Below are 21,519 nucleotides of genomic sequence, written 5' to 3'. Positions count from 1 at the left end.
CCTTGAGTCTATTGGTACACAACTGTATGCCCAGTACACTGTAAACATCACCCTTAAGTATTATTCTCTCTTCATAAAAAATAACGAAAAATAAGTGCTAAGTTATCTATTAAAAAATAAACCAAGTTTAAAATAAAAAACTGACTTCTTAACAAAAGAATGAAAAAAGAAATCTCATTTCAGCCCTATAGAAAACTATTCCGGTAATTATCAAGTAGATATGAAAAAAAGATATCTCATATTCCATCAATTTATATATTAGGTTTGTGCTTTGGTCTCTCATATTGAACCAAGAAGCACATAACAAGTTTTGTTAGAGGACTCAATTATAATAAAAGTTTAATCAGTGGTCTCCTTTTTTATTAAAAGTCACATATCGGTTTTTCAATTTTTTTATTGAGTTTTTATTTTTGGAAAATTAAAGTAATTAAGTTATTGTTGATAATATACTCTGTTAAAGAGAGTGTCAAGTGTCACTTTATGTTTTTTATTTTTAATTTTTAAAATATTTTATTTTTATTTTTTTAAAATAAAAGATTTATCATTTATTAAAATGATATTATGTCACATGACAACGACAATGTGATATGATAATGGCAATGTCATATACATTAATCTCAATTTAATGTCTATATTTTTATTGTTTCAATTTAGTTCTAGATTTTTTAAAATTAAATAATTTTATCATTTTTAAAATTCAAACCAAATTTAATTGGTATATAAATGTTATATAAATATTCTTATTAAATACTTTTAATAAAGTGAAGTTTTTTTATATTTATATTTAATTAATTATATAAATATTAATTATGTTATTTAAATTTTTACTTAAAGTATGTACTTTATATATCTGTAATTAGTTTTAGAATCTTAATCACAAAAATGTATAAATATCTCTATTTTATTTTTTCTTATTTTTTATATTGTTGTTGTTTGTGCTTTGTATACATAATACAAAATCATTTTAGTTGACATTTTTTTTATTTGAGATTTTTCTTTTAAGTCAAAACTATTTTTTTTAAATAACAAAATTTATCTCAAGTATTATAAGATCCTATGTAAATATATGTTGGGAATTTTATCTGATAAAATTTTATATATCTTATTTTTCTGGGATAGTGAAAATTTTATAAAATTAAGCAAATTCTGTAACATCCTATAATCTCACTTTATAATTCATAGGTGATATATATATATATATATATATATATTTTAAACTCAGATTTCAACTACAAACTCATAAATATAACTCGAATTCTTTTAATTTATTCTTCTATTTCTTTCTTCATCGGCACTGAATTAGACGACATTCCTTCATCGGCTTCCGTATAACAAATTATACGATCATCGCACATACACAAACAAGTAGGGTGAGCTAACATGCAACAAATTATTTATAAAACATGCATAATTACTTTGATAAACTCAACAAACATCATAAATAATTATGTTAGACACCCTCATACCATCATACAACAATCGCACCATAGACACTCATCCCATCATACCACAATCCCTAATAGACACTTATCCCACAATACCCAATATACACTCATTCCACAATACCCAATAGGCACTCATTCCACAATGCCTAATAGACACTCATTCAACAATACCCAATAGACACTCATTCCACAATACCCAATAGACACTCATTCCACAATACCCAATAGACACTCATTCCACAATATCCAATAGATACTCATTCCACAATACCCAATAGACACTCATTCCACAATACCCAATAGACACTCATTCCAGAATACCCAATAGACACTCATTCCACAATACCCAATAGACACTCATTCCACAATACCCAATAGACACTCATTCCATAATACCCAATAGACACTCATTCGGATGATACGTTGATGAGCGGTCACGGGAGGTTATGCATTTGTGATGACTTCTACTTCTTCTTACAAATACAGTTCCAAAATACTTCATACCATCCACAAGGTTAGTCCTCAACACTATGTCCAAAATCGGCACATAGACCTGGACCTCCTACCCCTCCCACCACATAATTCATCCTTCTCTACTTGAGACTGAATGATTATTAGAGTATCAGGATAACCTCCAACAACAGGACCCTCAACATCAACATATACACTAATACCATATCATTACAGAATCTCTCCACGAGACTCATACCATGCTCATATTCCTCCACTCATATTATACCATTACAAAATCTCCCCATAATACTTATATCATGTTCAGATGCATAAATTCAAATCCAATATAAAATACAATCATCACAGAAATCATACAAAATGAATATATCACAAAATAAATTAGCAATACTAAAATATCACTATAAATGGTCACCGGAGAAGAATCAAATGTTTGAAGAATCAAACTCACCATAAACGCCAGTACATATGACTAGTCACAACTTACTGGATTTGACCAGGGCTGCTCTATGATCAGGGATGTACCAATTCCGGTTTTTAAGATTCCTCTATCCTACCATCACAATTATAACCTTAATATAAACGTTCTGGGGAACTAAGGAGTTGAATCTGGCATAGCCGGTTAGACATCTTCTTATCCTTCCAGAAAGATGAACCCATCACATATTTTATATCAATTGAGTATATTGCATAATAGTTTAACAGTACTTAATTTGTTCAATAGGATTTAAGTTAAAAACTTGTCGAGTAGACTTTCAGGAAAGAGAGGTGTGTCACTATGGACAACTTAAGTACCAAGTCTTTCCTTAGCCAAAGTGTTCCTCAACTAGTTTTTAACAAATTTCTTATTTACAGATTCAAAATAACAACATATAATATTAACACAAAAATTCAATACAACAAACACCTATGTTTTTCATTAACAATATTCACACAGAGTTTCAAGACATGAATAGTAATAAAACAATACTAAATCATAATATAAAAGCTTAGAAAGGTTAGCTCCCCTACCTCTATTCCAGACTTAATCTCTTGTTCAGAATTTGTTTCCCCGAAAACCCTCCAGAACCTCTACTCTTCTTGCAACTAAAAATTTCTTCCTAATTCTTTCTTCTCTATTTCTCAAGATTTCTCACTTGATTCTTCCTCTCCTTGTGCAGAATAACCTTTCCTCTCATCACTATTTATAGTCCAAAAATTTTACTATTTAACAATTTTTTAATATTATTTATTATTTTAATATTATTTATTATTTTAATATTATTTTATTATATTAATATTTTAATCACCACTTGACATATCTGATCCCTCAATAAATGACTTCAAACGTGTGGAGTGCTTATCCACTATCACTATTTTTTTAATTTTTTTTACAAAACCTTCTAAAATAGGTTCTCAAAACTTCGAACCCATTCTTTCTGAAATTACTATAATTTTATATCAAAAATTTTAATTTTTCTACCATAATTTACTATTTTATTATATCTTCGATCCATTAAAATTATTATTACTTATGAAATACTAAAATTTACTACTATAGATATTTTTCATGGGTCTTACAAATTCCACCGAGGGAATATTTTAGAACATTACGTAGTGGAAATGTTTTAGGATAATACACATGTTACAGCATTTCATGAATCACGTTGATTAAATGCCATAAATTAGTGTAGGCTATGAAGGGAATGCTATTAGCGTTTACCAAACAAGCTCTAGTACAACAAAATAAAAAATAAAAAGTTTAGAATCAGTCAAATGGACATTAAACTCATGCTAAGAACTGAAAAAAAAAATAGTACCAATTAATTAGCGTCATGAAAACACAAATAGAGAGAATAAATAATACTATGAATTAAATAATAATAATTGAATGTAGTTAACGACAAGTTGATTATAAATATTATAATATAAATAAAATACAAATTATTTTTTCATGCGCTTAGCCAACGTAAACCAATCATTTTTTTTATTAAAAAAATGTCGGTCAAGCCAAGACATTGTTATTGAAAATACAGTGTCGGTCTAACCAACACTTAAGAATATTTTTAAAAAAGTGACTAAAATGAATTGAACACACGTGAAATAATTTTTGCATATATATAGTGTCGAATGCCAAACTTATTTTCCTTCTTTTTCTCCAAAAATCCTACGTTAAACTGATTTTTCTCCCCTCCAATATTCTCCAATTCCTAGTTGTCTCGTGTGCTACCCAAATTGTAGCATTGTTTTCGTCATTGGTGAGCTTAAAAACCCAACTAGTTTACTATTAACGTAGTAAGTAATTTTCCTTACCCTTTATATTTCAATTGAGGTAAATTGAGAAACCCTAATATTATGCAGGTTACGTGGTTGAAATCAGGTGACGATTTGAAGCCAAAATCTTGAAGGTGGAGAGGCATATAGAGGTCGTGGTCATGAGCAAAGAAAGGGTTCACGTGTGGAGCTGAAACTCTAAATTTAAGGTAAGTTTTGTTTGTTTTGTTAGAACAAGTATTCAATACATCGTACTGCATTCTTTTTCTATGTACTTTAGTTTTTGGAATTAGTTGGTATGGTGGTTGGCCAAATTGTTGTGGTTTGGAGTGTTAGTTTATACATCCATAACAAATCAATAACAAATGAATAATTAAATCCTTTAAATAATTGAGTAATTTTTAAAGTTATTTTAAATCTGGATTGGTCATAGAAAATAATGTAAATCAAATGTATTTGACTTTCCAATAATAAAACACTTTATTAAGTTCTTTTTTATTTTTCTCCTTTGATAGAAATAAAGGAAAAAGAAAAAAAAATATGTATACACATTTACAAATGAATACCATAATCTATGAAATTTTTTCTATTATTCTTTCTTAAATTTTAATATTTCTAATTTGAGTTTGTCAAATTAAAATATTATTTATAATCTTTACACATTAATTTTTCATGATATTTATGTTTTTAATCGTAGATATATCTTTATTATATCACTTTAATAATTTAACTAATAACATAATTACTTTAACACATTTAGTTTTGGATATTTTATTTTTATACTAATGCAAAACGGACTCTGATTCGTTGTTAGTGTCAGTTATTTATCATTTTTCTTAATTTTGAGTTAATGTTGATTACAGATTTTCTTGTAGTTTAAGGAGATAATAAGGTGTGATGAAATTTCAAGGGACTATTTATTGAAAAAAAAAACATTAAAAAATTAATTATAAAAAAACACATTGTTTCGGTAGATACTTTTAGGGACCGAGAGACTAACCTGCTGACGCGTCTGGGCCGCTCGCTCGTTTCCAAACTCCTCCTGTTGGCCGATCGGTGTTGGCGCAAACCGATCGGTCTCCTTCTTGACGAGGGGGATGTACCTGCAAAAGGTACTCCGACGCCCAAGTTAGGCGTGTGATTTGAAGAGCCTCGGCTCTTGGTTGAATATTTAGTGAATGATTATCACTATTGAGTATTTGAGAGTCATGTGGAGTAAGTGGAACGTACCTGGCTTTTGGCCCTGGCTTTGTATTTATAATTTATCTCATGGATCCTGAGCTGATATAAGCCCAATAAAATATAAACAGAATAAGATATAAACAGATTACCTGAATATCCGGTTGGTTGTTTGTAACCACTCGGTTAATATTTTATACTATACATTATGCCCCCCAAGTCCGAGTTAAGCGGTTGGCTTTAGCCGTGGTCAACTATAGGACTGATGAGTTTGAGGGAGGCTGTGTTGGCGGAATTGAAAGCGTTTTACCGCTCGACTTTCAACATTAACCGAGCGGGATTTACCGCTCGTCCTTCAATAGGAACCGAGAGGAATTTACCTCTCGGTCTTCTACGTTAACCGAGAGGGCTTTACCTCTCGACCCTCGACATTAACCGAGCGGGATTTACCGCTCGTCCTTCAACATGAACCGAGAGGGATTTACCTCTCGGCCTTCGACTTTAACCGAGCGAGATTTACCGCTCGTCCTTCAACATGAACCGAGAGGAATTTACCTCTCGGCCTTCGACTTTAACCGAGCGGGATTTACCGCTCGTCCTTCAACATGAACCGAGAGGAATTTACCTCTCGGTCTTCAACATTAATCGAGAGGGTTTTACCTCTCGACCTTCAACAGTAACCGAGCGGGATTTACCGCTCGTCCTTCAACATGAACCGAGAGGGATTTACCTCTCGGCCTTCGACATTAACCGAGCGGGATTTACCGCTCGTCCTTCAACATGAACCGAGAGGAATTTACCTCTCGGTCTTCAACATTAATCGAGAGGGTTTTACCTCTCGACCTTCAACATTAACCGAGCGGAATTTACCGCTCGTCTTTCAACATGAACCGAGAGGGATTTACCTCTCGGCCTTCGACATTAACCGAGCGGGATTTACCGCTCGTCCTTCAACATGAACCGAGAGGGATTTACCTCTCGGCCTTCGACTTTAACCGAGCGGGATTTACCGCTCGTCCTTCAACATGAACCGAGAGGGATTTACCTCTCGGCCTTTGACATTAACCGAGCGGGATTTACCGCTCGTCCTTCAACATGAACCGAGAGGAATTTACCTCTCGGTCTTCAACATTAATCGAGAGGGTTTTACCTCTCGACCTTCAACATTAACCGAGCGGAATTTACCGCTCGTCTTTCAACATGAACCGAGAGGGATTTACCTCTCGGCCTTCGACATTAACCGAGCGGGATTTACCGCTCGTCCTTCAACATGAACCGAGAGGGATTTACCTCTCGGCCTTCGACTTTAACCGAGCGGGATTTACCGCTCGTCCTTCAACATGAACCGAGAGGGATTTACCTCTCGGCCTTCGACTTTAACCGAGCGGGATTTACCGCTCGTCCTTAGACATTAAGCGAGAGGAATTTACCGCTCGTTCTTCAACATGAACCGAGAGGGATTTACCTCTCGGCCTTCGATATTAACCGAGCGGGATTTACCGCTCGTCCTTCAACATGAACCGAGAGGGATTTACCTCTCGGCCTTCGACTTTAACCGAGCGGGATTTACCGCTCGTCCTTCAACATGAACCGAGAGGGATTTACCTCTCGGCCTTCGACTTTAACCGAGCGGGCTTTACCGCTCGTCCTTAGACATTAAGCGAGAGGAATTTACCGCTCGTTCTTCAACATGAACCGAGAGGGCTTTACCTCTCTCCCGAGGGGGATTTATCGCTCGGTCTTCGACCTAGGAGTGCTTCCTAGGGAACGGGCTTTACCGTTCGCTCGGTCTTCGACCTAGGAGTGCTTCCTAGGGAACGGGCTTTACCGTTCGGCTTTGAGAGGGTTTTACCTCTGTTTTGAGCTAGGATTGTTTCCTAGTGAACGGGATTTACCGTTCGTCTTTGAGAGGGCTTTACCTCTCTCCCGAGGGGGATTTACCGCTCGGTCTTCGACCTAGGAGTGCTTCCTAGGGAACGGGCTTTACCGTTCGGCTTTGAGAGGGTTTTACCTCTGTTTTGAGCTAGGATTGTTTCCTAGTGAACGGGATTTACCGTTCGTCTTTGAGAGGGCTTTACCTCTCTCCCGAGGGGGATTTACCGCTCGGTCTTCGACCTAGGAGTGCTTCCTAGGGAACGGGCTTTACCGTTCGGCTTTGAGAGGGTTTTACCTCTGCTTTGATCTAGGAGTGTTTCCTAGTGAACGGGATTTACCGTTCGTCTTTGAGAGGGCTTTACCTCTCTCCCGAGAGGGATTTACTGCTCGGTCCCTGACTTGATCGTTAATTATGAACTTTGCTGACGAAATTGACAATCAGTGTTTGTAATAGGAGACTTCCCCTTCGTTAATTGAATTCCATGAAGTCCGTTTATGACTAGATCTTAGTATGCACTTGCATAATTGATGGCGTGGATTTTGATATATATTTCTTCAAGATGTTCATTGCTGAAATTCTCATGATGATATATATTATGGTATATGACCGTATAATAAATGATTCGGTTACCAGATATTATGAATTGCACCGAATAAATCACATAGATAATAAACAAGGTATCAAAACCGTCTTGAGATTTTATAATATTGCTATTGATACTTATCTCTCACACAACAATTTCTTTGACTATTTTAATCATGCTAGAAAATATTTCGGTTATAATAATTAGATAACTATATTTATAGTTATATGCTATATTATATATAATATATCATATAATATATTATGGATTATACTATATATTTAACATAAAAATAGTTGTTATAATATCTATTATCAATTAGATATTTTATGAAATATTCATATTTCAAAAAATAGTTGTTATAACATCATTATTATATTTTTGACAGGAAAGATTGATGTAACTTATTCTTCTCTAATTGTAGGAATCTCCCGGCAATTTCATGAAAATAGCTCTTTTCTTTTCTGATCGTGATGATTGAGTTATAAATAAATTACGGAAGATATGTTAACAGCAGTCTTCGAACTGATTACTGGTGACCCAGCAAATCGCACTGATCATGAATTTGGTCCCTCCATTGTTAAATGTTATCACTTTAATACACGTGTTACCATAGGTTTATAGTGGGATTGACATGCCACGAAAGTATCTCTTGACTATAGTTCCAATAAGAGTTAAATGAAGTTAAGAGATAATTAATGTTATAACGATTATTATTATGAAGCGGTTAAAGTTTGTATTAATGATTATTAAAATAGGGATTGAATTTCAAGGTAAACTTTATTTTCTGAATCATTATTGAATTATTAAATATCTAGAAAAAAATTCTGACTTGAGTACCAAGTGTATTTTGCACGTCATCTCACACGCCGTCGATTGTGTAGAGCAAGAAAAGAAACGTTCAACACATCGAAACATCACTCAGAGAATATCCTTATTCCAATTCAACCAAAACATTAGGAATCTCCATCAATCTCATGAAAAATAGCTTTTTCTTTTCTTTTCTGATCGTGATGATTGAGTCATAAATTACGGAAGATGTTAACAACAGTCTTCGAACTGATTACTGGTGACCCAGCAAATCGTATTAATCATGAATTTGGTCCCTCCATTGTTAAATGTTATCACTTTAATATATGCATTTAAAAACTGAAAGAAAAAAAAAAAGAGTAGTCTTCTAATTCTCTGATCTGTCTTTTTCTCCCATTAAGTGTTCTGCACTATTTGCTTGCACGACACATTTCTTTGCAATGCTTATTGTAACACCATTAATGTTCAGTGCTTAAAAATATTAAAATCTAAAATTTATAAAATAAAATAAAAGTCAATTGGAAGAATTAATAAAAATATTCAAATTTAAATAAATGAAATAAATATTTAAGTTTATATTTCAACAGTGTAATGAATGAAAAAAATTTTGGTATTTTAAATTTCCACATATAAACCAGTCACTATAAATAAATTTTCATTTCATTTATTAAATTTGTTCTATCAAAATTTAAAATATGTAATTTCTTAAATATTTATGTGTTTTTGAATTATTTTATTTAAAGGCTAAAAATTAGTTGTTTATTTATTTTTTTATAAACTGTTATGAAATAGTCATCGGTATGAATTCGGCTAAAAGTTTAATTAAAGTCTCCAATTCATTCATTCGTTTTGCAAAGTAATAAGAAATAGTCTTTCTCCATTGTGTGAATGTTTTTCTTCTCACGTGAACAAAATAATCAACATTTATTGCCAATAATTTCAACTTATGTGTACAAATCGGACCGATTTCAGTGTGTATATATATTATTGTTATTAGGCCATATGAGAAAAGAGAACTGAAAAATCAAAAGAAAAGGTGATGGGTTCAGAAAAAAAGCATTTTGTTCTGGTGCATGGAGCTTGCCATGGAGCTTGGAGTTGGTACAAGCTGAAGCCACTCTTGGAATCTTCTGGCCACAAGGTCTCGGTGTTGGACCTTGCAGCTTCTGGCACCAATCTGCAGAAGATTGAAGATGTTCATAGTTTCTCACAGTACTCTGAACCTTTGCTGCAGCTATTGGCAACAATTCCCTCAGATGAAAAGGTTATTCTGGTCGGTCATAGTCTTGGGGGACTCAACATAGCACTTGCCATGGAGAAATTCCCAGAAAAAGTTGCTGTTGCTGTTTTCTTAACAGCTGTTGTTCCAGATATTCAGCACAAGCCATCCTATGTTTTACAAAAGGTTTCTTTCTCACCATACACTACTTCCTACAGATTTCCACCATGTTTTCACCCCTAGCAAAATATACACAGGACTATTTTTTGGAGTTTCATAATATTTTGTAATAAATTGTGTTAAAAAAATTTCCCAGAATTTAAAACATTTTTAGTACTTTATTAAAATATATTAAAACCAATGTTATATATATATACACACATTTAAAACGTATAAAAGTAAAATTAAGTTAATTATATTAGGATTACTATTAAGTTTTAACTTTCCTTTTTTCATGAAAAATATATACAAATGATATTTTGACAATCAACACAATCATTTAATAGCTAATTATATCAATATAAATCAATAATTAGTGAATTAAATGAATTGGTGAATAACGTTGTTAGTACATTATAGTAATATAGATAAATAATTGGTGAATTAAATTGGATTATCGTGTGATTACATATTTAAATGAATTTGTTAATGTATCAATGTCCTTTAATTTAATAATTAGATATAATTAAAAATAATATTTTATAGGTCCCAAATTTCCGTCTTTGATGACTATCGATAATGTTGATAGTGCTCCACGACACAAACCGGGGATTAAAGATGTAACATGGCCCATATATTATTCTTCGTAGAAATATCTTAACAACGTGTCGGTATCCAACTTTCCCAAATATGCAACCATATTCCTTTTAGAAATATGTAGTTTCATAAATAAGAAATACATTTAGGTAAGTTTATTAATTGTAAACTGACGATGCAACATCTTTTTATTTTAATTAATAATACATGCATAAAGGTTAACCTTTTGTTTTAAAAAATAGACATACATATATATTCATATTAACTGTATTATATACTAATATCAAGTCTACAATATCAAGATTATTTATTAAATAGTTAACCATTCTGTAAATTTTAACATAAAGATGAATATAATAATAATAGAGTTTTCATCAGATAAGATAACATCTGTTGCAAGGATAACTCAAATGCAAAAAGTATATAAAAAATATTATCTTCTCCTCTGAATAGTTACATACACATTTGCATCTTGTTTTCTAAGAAATCAAAGAAAATAGGAAAAATAAGCTTACCATGGCCATTTTCTTGACTTAAACAGTACATTGAGAGTGTTCCAGCTCCGAATTGGTTGGACTGTGAATTCTTGCAGAGTGGAAAGAAAACAGTAGTTCTTTTTGGTCCCAAATTCTCGTCCACCAAACTCTACCAAGGCTCCTCCGTTGAGGTATAATTATTACATGTTGCAACATTCTATTCCACAATGGAAAAAAGTACTATGTTTTTTTTTTATGAAAATAAAAATAAGGATTCGATTTTGCAGGATATAGAATTGGCCAAAACTCTGTTAAGACCTAGTTCCCTCTTCATCGAAGACTTGTCTCAGCAGACAAATTTTTCTAAAGAGAGATATGGGTCAGTTACTCTTGCTTTTATTGTTTGCACGGAGGACCTTGGAATTCCATTGAATTTTCAGCTCTGGATGATTAAGAATGCTGGTGTCGATAACGTTGTAGAGATTAAAGGTGCTGATCATATGGCTATGCTTAGCAAGCCACAAGAACTATGCGATTCTCTGCAGCAAATAGCTGCTAAATATGCATGAATTCACGAAGCAGCCTTCATTTGTTGCGTTTTGAAACTAACATGTCTTCTAATTATAAGTTCATATATCCCATGAGTAATATCAATACAAGTACGAAGTTATATCCTAAAGACAAATTCATTCTGAGTTTTTCATTTCTTGAATTTCTTTATGTTAATTTATAAAGAAAAAATGAATAAAAGAAACTGCTTCGGCTTTCTCCTATTCCGCCTCTATGCTCTTCGTTTTTTTTTCATGTTTCACAGGTGTGCTGTGGTGGTAAATGAAGTGGATCTATCATATTGGACAAACCAAGAAACTCCTTGGCTCTTGTTTTCTCCCTACCTCTTCTCCTCATACCATTCTTCCTGTTGCACCATACAAACCCTAGTCTGGGTGTTTCATTTTAGGTTTAAACGCTTGGATCATCCTCGTATTTCTTGTAAAATTTCAAGTGGATCCTCGTTTTTTAAACTGTCAAAATTGGGTCCATATACTTATAAAATTGAGTCAATTTTATCCTTTCCGTTAAGTTTTAACAAACGGCGTTAAACTGTAATGACGCAGTCTACGCTAGTGTAAAGTGTTAAACTGTGATCACGTAGTCCACGTTATTGTAAAGTGTTTTATTACGGGGAATTTCTTTTAAAATTAAGAGATTTTATGCTGCAAAACTTATTCCAAACCCATAAATTTGTTCCTAATCGAACATAGGCAAAATGAGTGAGATTCGGGATTTGAATGGCGAAATGGTACTTGGGCGCGTGCTGAGTCTCTCGCCCGAAGACGAGGAGTTGGTGACAGAGAGAAACGAAGACTCCCCGGTAGGTTTTCCAGGAACCGGAATCACCAAGCCGGGTTGTAGAGAAAGAGGAGAAAGTTTCCAAACAGGGAACTTTGGGATAAATAACAAACTTCTGCTTGATCCAATTCTAGCAACTTTGGGATATCATCCTGAAGTGTTTTCTCTTGACCAATTTTCATCAATGGATTCAACCACCAAAACGACATTCTACTAAGGAATCCAACTTTAGCATATGGGGTTACGTAGTTATAAGGATCAATTTCATCAAAGTGGTTGTTTAAAGTCTTCATCAATACTTGTAGCAATGTCTTCATATTTTGATGTTTTGTAAGTTCACAAGAGTAGTAAAATTGCTCCTGGAAAAGATAGAACATCTAAAGCTTCCTTGAAGGTCAGTTCTCTTCTATAAATTGCATAAGTGAAAACAACCACAACCATGACCTTGGAAGTTGTTTCAGCTCAAGACTTACACTTAATCCTATTAACAACCATCTGAATCCTTCAAAGAGTTCTAGCAACCACCCATTAAGTGGATGAAGAGTGTAACTCTTCCGTAAGTTTTCCTCTAAAACCCAAATACAACAACCCCAGAGATGCATTGGTTATGGGAAGAAATTAGCTGCAAGTTTGAATATCTTTCCACTTGGAACATACCCTGAAATGGTCCGAACAAATACTCCCTCTTCCCTCTCCACCCTCAGACACACCTGTGTCCCAAGTTCACTATGTCCGCTTCCTGGACTTCTTGAAGGCCCATTGGGCCCCGCCGTTCACCCCCGACATCCTCCTCTACTTCCTAAAATTGAAGCTCCACCACCCTTCCTTCTCTCAACACCGACAAGCTCTGTGGCGAGATGCTCGACCTCCAGCACGTCGCCGCCTTCCTCTACCGCACCAAGATCCACGCCTCCACTAACTCTTCCGTCACTGTCGGCTACGATCTCTGCATTGTTATTGTCGGTGCCCGCCAAGTCGCCGGTGAGTCCCGCCTCAATCTGCTCCAGCGGAACCTTTCCCTCTTCCGCCACATCATACCGCCGCTTGTTCGTCACTTCCTCGACACCACTCTCCTAAATCAAAGCCTTTCAAGAAAACAAAATCCCTAAATTTTAACATAAATCAATTCCACGTATTCAAACATACACATCAAAATATAATATTATATAATATTATCTGTAAACCAAATTCACTCAATTTTACAAATATATAGACCAAATTTTTGACCGTTTAAAAAAATGATGATTCACTTGAGATTCTCCAAACATCCGAGAGTTTAAACCTTCATTTTATCTCTTTTTATAATTTTCGTTTCCTTTCATAGTTCATGATATTGTATTGTTAGTAGCTTTCCTTTGTATTGTTTCATTCTTTTGACGAGAAGTTTTTTGTTTCCCAAACTTTTCAGGTTTTGTTGTCGTTTTTTACCACTTTTTTGGATTTTTTTATGAAACGCTTTTGAGCATGATTATGTAAAGATGGTAATTTTGATTTTTCCAGTTCTTTATTTTCATGCTTTTTCTCACGAGTACCACACTTTGTTAAATGTTAATATTTAAGGGCAAAACTATGATTGGACTTCAGACTCAAAAACAAAGAATAGCTTAGATGCGATTATTGATCCTCACCATGACAATCTCTTTAGTTTTTCAACGTATTTAAATTGATGTCTTTAATCGTACTAATTATCCAAGAAACTTAAATTTATCTGTTAATTTTTGCTAGGTCTTAGATTCGTAGTGTCACTAGTGAAATAGTTAATACAGTACTATAATTAAAGTGAATTATCTAACGATGGTTCTCATTTTAACTGTTACAGAACATTAAAAAATGACGATGATATTGCATATAACCGTCATTAAACCCTTCCTCAAGGTTAAAAAACATAACCTTTTCACTTCCTTGTGTCGCGCATGAAAAATTCTTTTTCTTCACTTTTCATAGTTGATGGTCTTCTTCTTCGACGAACAATTCCTCACGTTTAAAGCTATTTTTGAGACACACTTAGTCGTTGTTCTTTGTCCGGACCACTAACATTGTTGTTCTTCGTTTTCATAAGGTTAAACACCCACGTTTTTAATCAGCCACCATCCTCATCATCCCACCTTTGTCAGATAGAAGGTGTTCGTCTTCCCAAAGGTCTCTGCTGCTAGTCATTGCCATTTGTCGTTCATGGTTGCTAACAATTGTTGCTCGTTTGATAGAAAAAAACTTAAAACAATGATGATAACTCAACATGTTATTGAAGATACTATGAATAAGGCTCATATGAATAAAAGCAAATTATTTTTTAGTTCTGATAGCACTAAATTGATTTTAAATCAATTAAGTTCATTCCCATTATGTGTGTGAAATTGTTAGAGACTATATTATTAAGAGGTTAAATTTTGTAATTAAAATTCTATGTAGTGTAAGAATTTTAGTTTAAGCAAAGTTTTTAATAATTTTCATATTCTTTACAAGTGGTGTCGAGTGAAACAACTTGTTTCGAATGTGAAGGGATGTGCCGTCCAATGTCTCCACTTCCTTCTCTGCTCGTACTTCGTATGTCTGGCCCTCCGTCCTCGCTCCTCAATTTTCTTCTCAGTGCGCGGGTGGGAGACCTGCGAAAGATTCTCCGATGCCAAAGTCAGTTTGAGAGCAATGACTTTCTCTATCAAACAGTAATAAATGCGCAGTAAATGCAACCTATCTACCACTCACCCAAATTCAGCCCAATAGCTTTTAACCTCAACTTACCTTAAACCTGGTTAATTAGCGACATGGCCGGCCGGTCTCCCAAAGTTTGGCCTCTCAGGCGGTATGACCGGCCAGCCCCATTGTTGTTTATCCGGATGACGAGCGGCAAGGTTGCGTGATCGTGGATGCACGGGCGTGATTGCGGACGTACGGGCGTCCAGCTTACCACGCCCGACCCTTCGTGATGGTAGCAGAAGGGTAGCGTGTTTGGTCCATTGTGTTTACTCGGACGTCCGGCCTATTTGGCGTCCGGTCCCTACTGGTACACAAGCCCCCCAAGCCCTAGTATACGCAGTGTACGTAGGACTTTAAGCGTGGCGTTTTGAGGGTCAGCGGACTGGTATTGGGCCGGATTTCATGGGCTTTTGGATTTGGATTTCTGGCGGGAAACACGTGTCATGTCTGCAGTGACGGAAGTTGAAGTGGATTCGAATCTGGAGTGTTGATCGTGCTGGCTTTCGACAATGCGGATGCGCTCGACAGTTACAAAAATTTCTCTATAAATAGGGGATGTAGGTGCTGTCACTCTCACTTTCTCCGCTTCATTCAAGCTTGATATTCTTTTTCCCCCAGGTAATAAATGGCTGCAGTCCATATTGAATCTTCTTGTGAGTCGTCGGGCGGAATCCGGGGGGGTTCGGCGAGGGGTGATGGCGAGCACAGCGCTTCTCCAAGTTCGGTCTCCTCACGATTTCTGGAGGAGGTCGTCGGGTCTTCGGGGCCGGATCTAGCAGCTCCGGACGCGACGGGCGACCGGATAATCCATGACATCCTCATCTTGCTTAGGGGTGGTGTTCGTGTAGATGGTTCCCCATACGAGCCGGATGGTGATGGAACCGTGGTGACCGAATATGACTGGGCTCCTTACGGCGCTAGCTTGTACGCTTCAGCATATGCTACCCGCGACCTCCTGGAGTGGAGGGTCAACCGCACTCATATCATCCGGGACGTGGAGGACTCAAGACTGATCCGGGCAGGAGTTAGTCTGAGAAATGAAAGGGTCTATTATGGGAAGAGGTCGAACCCGGACGACTTCTTCTACATGTACGCCAACGTCTTTGCTCAGCTCTTTGTCCGGGTGCCTTTTACAGAATTTCAAATGGCCGTCCTTCGGGAGGCTAACGTGGCCCCGGCACGGCTGCATCCTAACTCCTGGGCGGCCGTGCAAGCGTTCCTAGCTATGTGCTTGGCCGTGGGCGTTACTCCGACGGTCCCGGTCTTCTTTCACTACTTCGAAGTCCGTCCGCCTCCCCACGGTGGTTGGGTGTCCTTAACTTCTGTTCCGGATAGGACACTCTTCCGTCCCTTCTCGGACTCGTTCAAAAACTTCAAGCATCATTATTTCAAAGTTATCATCGATGCTGCCGGCCGCCACAAATTCCACGCTGCCGAGGGGAACCCCTTGTTCCCTTTTTACTGGACGAGGTAGCCCCGAAAAATAAGAGCATTCCCTGTGAGAGTGTTGGCTCCTTCCGATTTAGAGGTCGTGCGTACCATTAACGCCCTCCCCCGCTGGATATCCGCCCGTCACTTGGTCGAATGCCTTTGTCTTGAGGATTGTGAACAAAAGGCGTTAAGTATGGTATTATTATGTTGGATTTATTTGTATTTAGTATGCTGATCTTAACGTTTCTGAGTTGATTTTTTTCTTCCAGATCTCATGACGACTCTTGCTCCCCGCCAATCCAACTTTATGGCCTCCAGGAAGTGAGCTGGGGCCAATTCGTCATCGGCCCGAGCAAGGGTTGTGCAGAACGCTCCTCATCCCCCTCCCATGAGGCGATCCTCCTAGTCCGGTCGTCTGCCCCCGGTACTCTTGGTGCAGCCGCAACAAATCCCCCAAGTCGAAGTGGTCGGGGGTTCTGTTCCCGTGAACCGGGGGCCTGGTCCGGATCCCCTCTCGGGTCTCGCGGCCGTGCTTGTGGATCCATCTTCTGAGGTGGCCACCGCCTCCGTTGCTCCTTTAGTGCGCTAGAGGAAGGACCCTGTAGGCGAGGGTCGCAAGGACAAAGAAGCTTCGTCGTCTCGGTTGGCGTCGAAGAAAGCCCGCAAGGGTAAGGAAAAGGTCTCGTCGGCGCCATTATCGGGCGGGATTTTTAGTCTGATATTCAGCATGAGTGACCGGACGAAATTTCACATGAGCTCCTCCTAGCGGGCCCTTATTGAGCCGCTTTCTGAGACGGAGTTAACCAACGCCATGCTGGAGATGTCGACTCGGGCAGCCTCCCTTGCGTGGTATTTGAAGGAGTTCGCCAACCGTCCGAGGGTGGAGGACGTTCGTGCTGAACTTTTGGCCGAGAAAAATAATTCGGCCACCCTCCAGTCGACAATGGAGCCGTTGATCCTGAACCATTGTTGCTGTGATGTGAACATTGCATATCTTTTCCGCAAGGCACAACGGTGGACTTTGGACTGTTACAAAATATCCTCCACAAGCCATGGGTTTTTGGCCCATCTTAACCTCCCTCCTCCATCTATAAATACATACGCTTTACTTCCTCTGAAAATACAACATTGCCTTTCAATCTCTCTCATTTTCTTTTTCTTCTCTCTTTCTTTTATTATCTAAGGTTTAGTTCTTAAAGAGTTTTTTATTAACTTTTAGATCCTCGAAAAATTTGGGAAGTTCTTAAGAAATTTGTGTAACACAAGTTCTTAAAAACAATAAATTTACATGCTCTAAAAATCAAGTTTTATTCGTATTTTTTTTAGCTTTTAAAGTTTGGGGCAAACTATATCAAAGTTGGTGACAATTTAATATTAAATTTTTGTTTTATGACTCGTATTAGAGTTTTGTTTCATAGCACAATTTGATATTAGACAAAAATTTTGAAATCAAAGTCGTACTTTCAAACGGAACTTTTTCATTTTAAAGTAGTACTTCTCACACCTAGATTAGTAATTTTTTAAAAGTTTACCCGATTTTGGAAATTCTCTGTAAATCTGCATCATTCTTGTAGCAACCGTTTCAAAGAAACATATAATGATATTTAGAAGAGTAAGTACTTCAATCTATGCTTTAATACATTATACATTAGGTAAACATGTGGAGAACTAATATATAATAGGCAAAAATCCTCTTTTTATCCTAACTTTGGTTGAAATTATTCAATTTGGTCCTTTATTTTTCTTCTTCCAATTTCTTTTCTAAAACAATTCAATTAGGTTATTTGTATTAGATTGATGTTAACGTCGTTTTTACACATGTCACGTGTCATTTTTTGGTATTTCAGTTTCATTTAAAAAAGATTTTTGGTCATGTGTGAGGTTCTTGTTGTGTTACGTGAGAGTATTAGCGTCATATGACATTGTGAGGTGTCAGTCAGTGTCACTTGACAGTGTCTTGAATTTAATTTAGTCTTTATATTTGAAATATTTATTCAATTGAGTCCCAATTTTAGTCTCCATATACAACTTATATATACATTCGTCTATTTTAAAAAAATTGGGATTCAATTGAATCAAAATTTCAAATTTAAAGACTGAATTAAATACACACTAATACTGACACATATTGACACAGACACATATTACTGATAATGTTAACATTGTTACGTGATACTGACACTCTCATATGACATGATAAGGATCTTACATGTGACAAAAAACACACTTAAAAAACGATTAAAATAAATAAATAAAAGTTTGAAAAGTAAAAATATCACAAACATATAGAAAGACTATGTTAACATCAAACTAGCAAAAATAATCAAATTAAATAATTCAAATGAAAATTATAATGAAGAGAGGATTTAGTCTATATAATTGAATCTCAATCTACTCAGAAAAATATCTCTTATAAAGATGAAATCACTAAAGATTTTTTTTTTAACTAATATTGTATATATATTATTATATATATCTTATAAATAGATTATAGTACCCCAAATACTCTATCATAATTATAATATCTTTTGCTCATATACAAAAAATAATGAAATGAAAGACCTCCCACCATTACCGTTAATTCTTACTCTTAACGATACAGCACACTACTGTTAGCCACCTCAGCTTATTTTTAATGCCGTTAGTTTTGAAAGACAAAAAATTATGATTTTCTTAAAGACAATGATGAAAATGTAGCTTAGTTTGAAAGAGGGACTAAAAACAAATTCACTTCATAGTTAAGGGACTAAAAATATATTTAACCCTAATTATAAAATATCTTTTGCTCATATACAAAAATAAAAGAAAAGAATTAACGTCCCACCATTGCCGTTAATTCTTACTCTTAATGCAAGATCATGTTTGTACCTGGATAACGAAGATTCCCAATTGCTTTAAATAAAAATTGAGGATCAGATAGTGCTCCTCACAAAATTGAAATCCAACTGAAAAATAAGGAAAAATTCCCAACATGACTTTTATTTTCCAGAACAATTGCAAGAGTATTATAGACAACTATTTTTCACTATTATATATAATGTTTCTCCGCATATTATCGCTGATGTGACAATGATAATGTGGCTTTTTTTTATACAAAAGAAATGAAATAGTACGTGAAGGAGCTTCAAAACAGTTAAACAAATCATCTAAATCTTTAAGATTGATGATAACATTAGTCCTATCTACCTTATAAATAGATGTCCCACCACCAACTTGAAATGTAGGATTGATCATCCATGGCTCTCTCTGTTGAAGTTTTTCACAAAAGTAAAGATTTCTAAGATGTTGTGGAGACTGATTGCAAGTGTTCAAGACAAAAAAGAAAAGTTGTTGCACATAATTTCGTTATATTATTTCAAAATGCAAACCACTTCCTTAAGAGTTAACAAATTTGTTTGTTTGGCTACGAAACATAAATTTTGTCACACATACATTAATTAGGGTCACTAATTAATATGCTAGTCCACCATTTCAATGTTTAATATCTTAACGTATTGTTAAACACATTCATTTTGATATAATATAAGCTATTCTTCATAACAAAAAGAGGCTGAATGTAAAATCTTAATAAATCTTAGAATTGTACACTTATACACTATAGAATCTATCAAGTAATAAAAATTATGATTTTAAAACATAGAAAATCTAAATTTTTCAATCGTGTTTATTTATATATATATATATATATATATATATATATATATATATATATATATATATGGGTTTGCTAACGCACGTACGCTTGTTTTTCAATTGGTACATTTTAGTAATGTGTATCGGGTTTTAGTAGACAAAAATACCCTTATATATCATGGATTATAACTTTTAAGGTTAAGGGTATTTTAATAATTTTCATTCTCAAAACTAAAAAAAAAAGAAACCCCTAAACCCTTAGTCACCTCTCTCATTCCTCTCAACCCTTTCTCTTTCATCTCTCTCACTCCAACCTTTTCTCTATCATCCTTACTGTAGCCCCAATTGAAAAAATCAGAAACACTTGCCGTTAAACAATTTGCCTTTGTAAAGAGTTGAGTCATTGACATATTCACCTTCAGGCAAAGGTTCATTCAAGATCTCTTCAATTTCACCATCTTCACTAACCTCTCTAATTTCATCATCCACATATGTTGAATCATCATCTCTAAAAAACCCTCCAGGCCAATTACCAATTCCTTCGGATGTCATTATGCTTGTGAAAATTAGATAAAATTATATACGACAAAAATTATAAAATGATTTCTGATTTTTTCCGCCAATTACCAATTCCTTTGATGTCATTATTATGCTTGTGAAAATTAGATAAAATTAGGTAAGACAAAAATTATAAAATAAAAACTCATTATAAAATCATTTTTTGTAAGAAATTGTTTAACAGCAAGTATTTCTGATTTTTTCCAAGTCAATTACCAATTCCTTTATACTTGTGAAAATTGGATAAAATTAGATAAGACAAAAATTATAAAATGAAAACTCATTATAAAATCATTTTTTTGTAAGATTGTTTAACGGCAAGTGTTTCTGATTTTTTGAATTGGGGCTATAGTAGGGATGACAGAGAAAAGGTTGGAGTGAGAGAGATGAAAGAGAAAGGGTTGAGGGGAATGAAAGAGAAAAGGTTTGGGGGTTTCTTTCTTTTTTTAGTTTTGAGAATGAAAATTATTAAATACCCTTAACCTTAAAACTTAGAATCCATGATATATAAGGGTATTTTTGTCTACTAAAACCCGATACACATTACTAAAATGTACCAACTGAAAAACAGACGTACGCGCGTTAGCAAACCCCATATATATATATATATATATATATATATATATATATATATATATATATATATATATATATATATATATATATATATATATAATTGTGAAATTTGAGTCGTTTAACTACATTATTAATATTAGAATTTACTTAGTAGTCACGTTCTTTTATTAAATTGCCATCATTCAAATTAGATATAATGATGTATATAT

General features: G+C 35.0%; 1 protein-coding gene across 1 annotated transcript; it reads left to right on the top strand.

The window, feature by feature from the left end:
* The first annotated feature begins 9,546 nt into the window (after positions 1-9,546).
* On the top strand, positions 9,547-12,631 carry LOC148206744 (salicylic acid-binding protein 2-like). The gene is made up of 3 exons (XM_088104662.1): positions 9,547-10,022; positions 11,134-11,259; positions 11,356-12,631. Exons 1-3 carry the CDS (start codon positions 9,657-9,659, stop codon positions 11,635-11,637), a joined length of 774 nt encoding a protein of 257 aa, XP_087960788.1. The 5' UTR covers positions 9,547-9,656; the 3' UTR covers positions 11,638-12,631.
* Positions 12,632-21,519: the final 8,888 nt, after the last annotated feature.

The sequence above is a fragment of the Vigna umbellata genome, chromosome 1, assembly GCF_029865625.1.
Source record: "Vigna umbellata cultivar VRB3 chromosome 1, Vumbellata_1.0, whole genome shotgun sequence".
NCBI classification, from domain to species: domain Eukaryota; kingdom Viridiplantae; phylum Streptophyta; class Magnoliopsida; order Fabales; family Fabaceae; genus Vigna; species Vigna umbellata.
Note: the sequence above shows the minus strand (reverse complement) of the source record. Positions and strands in the feature narration are given on the sequence as shown.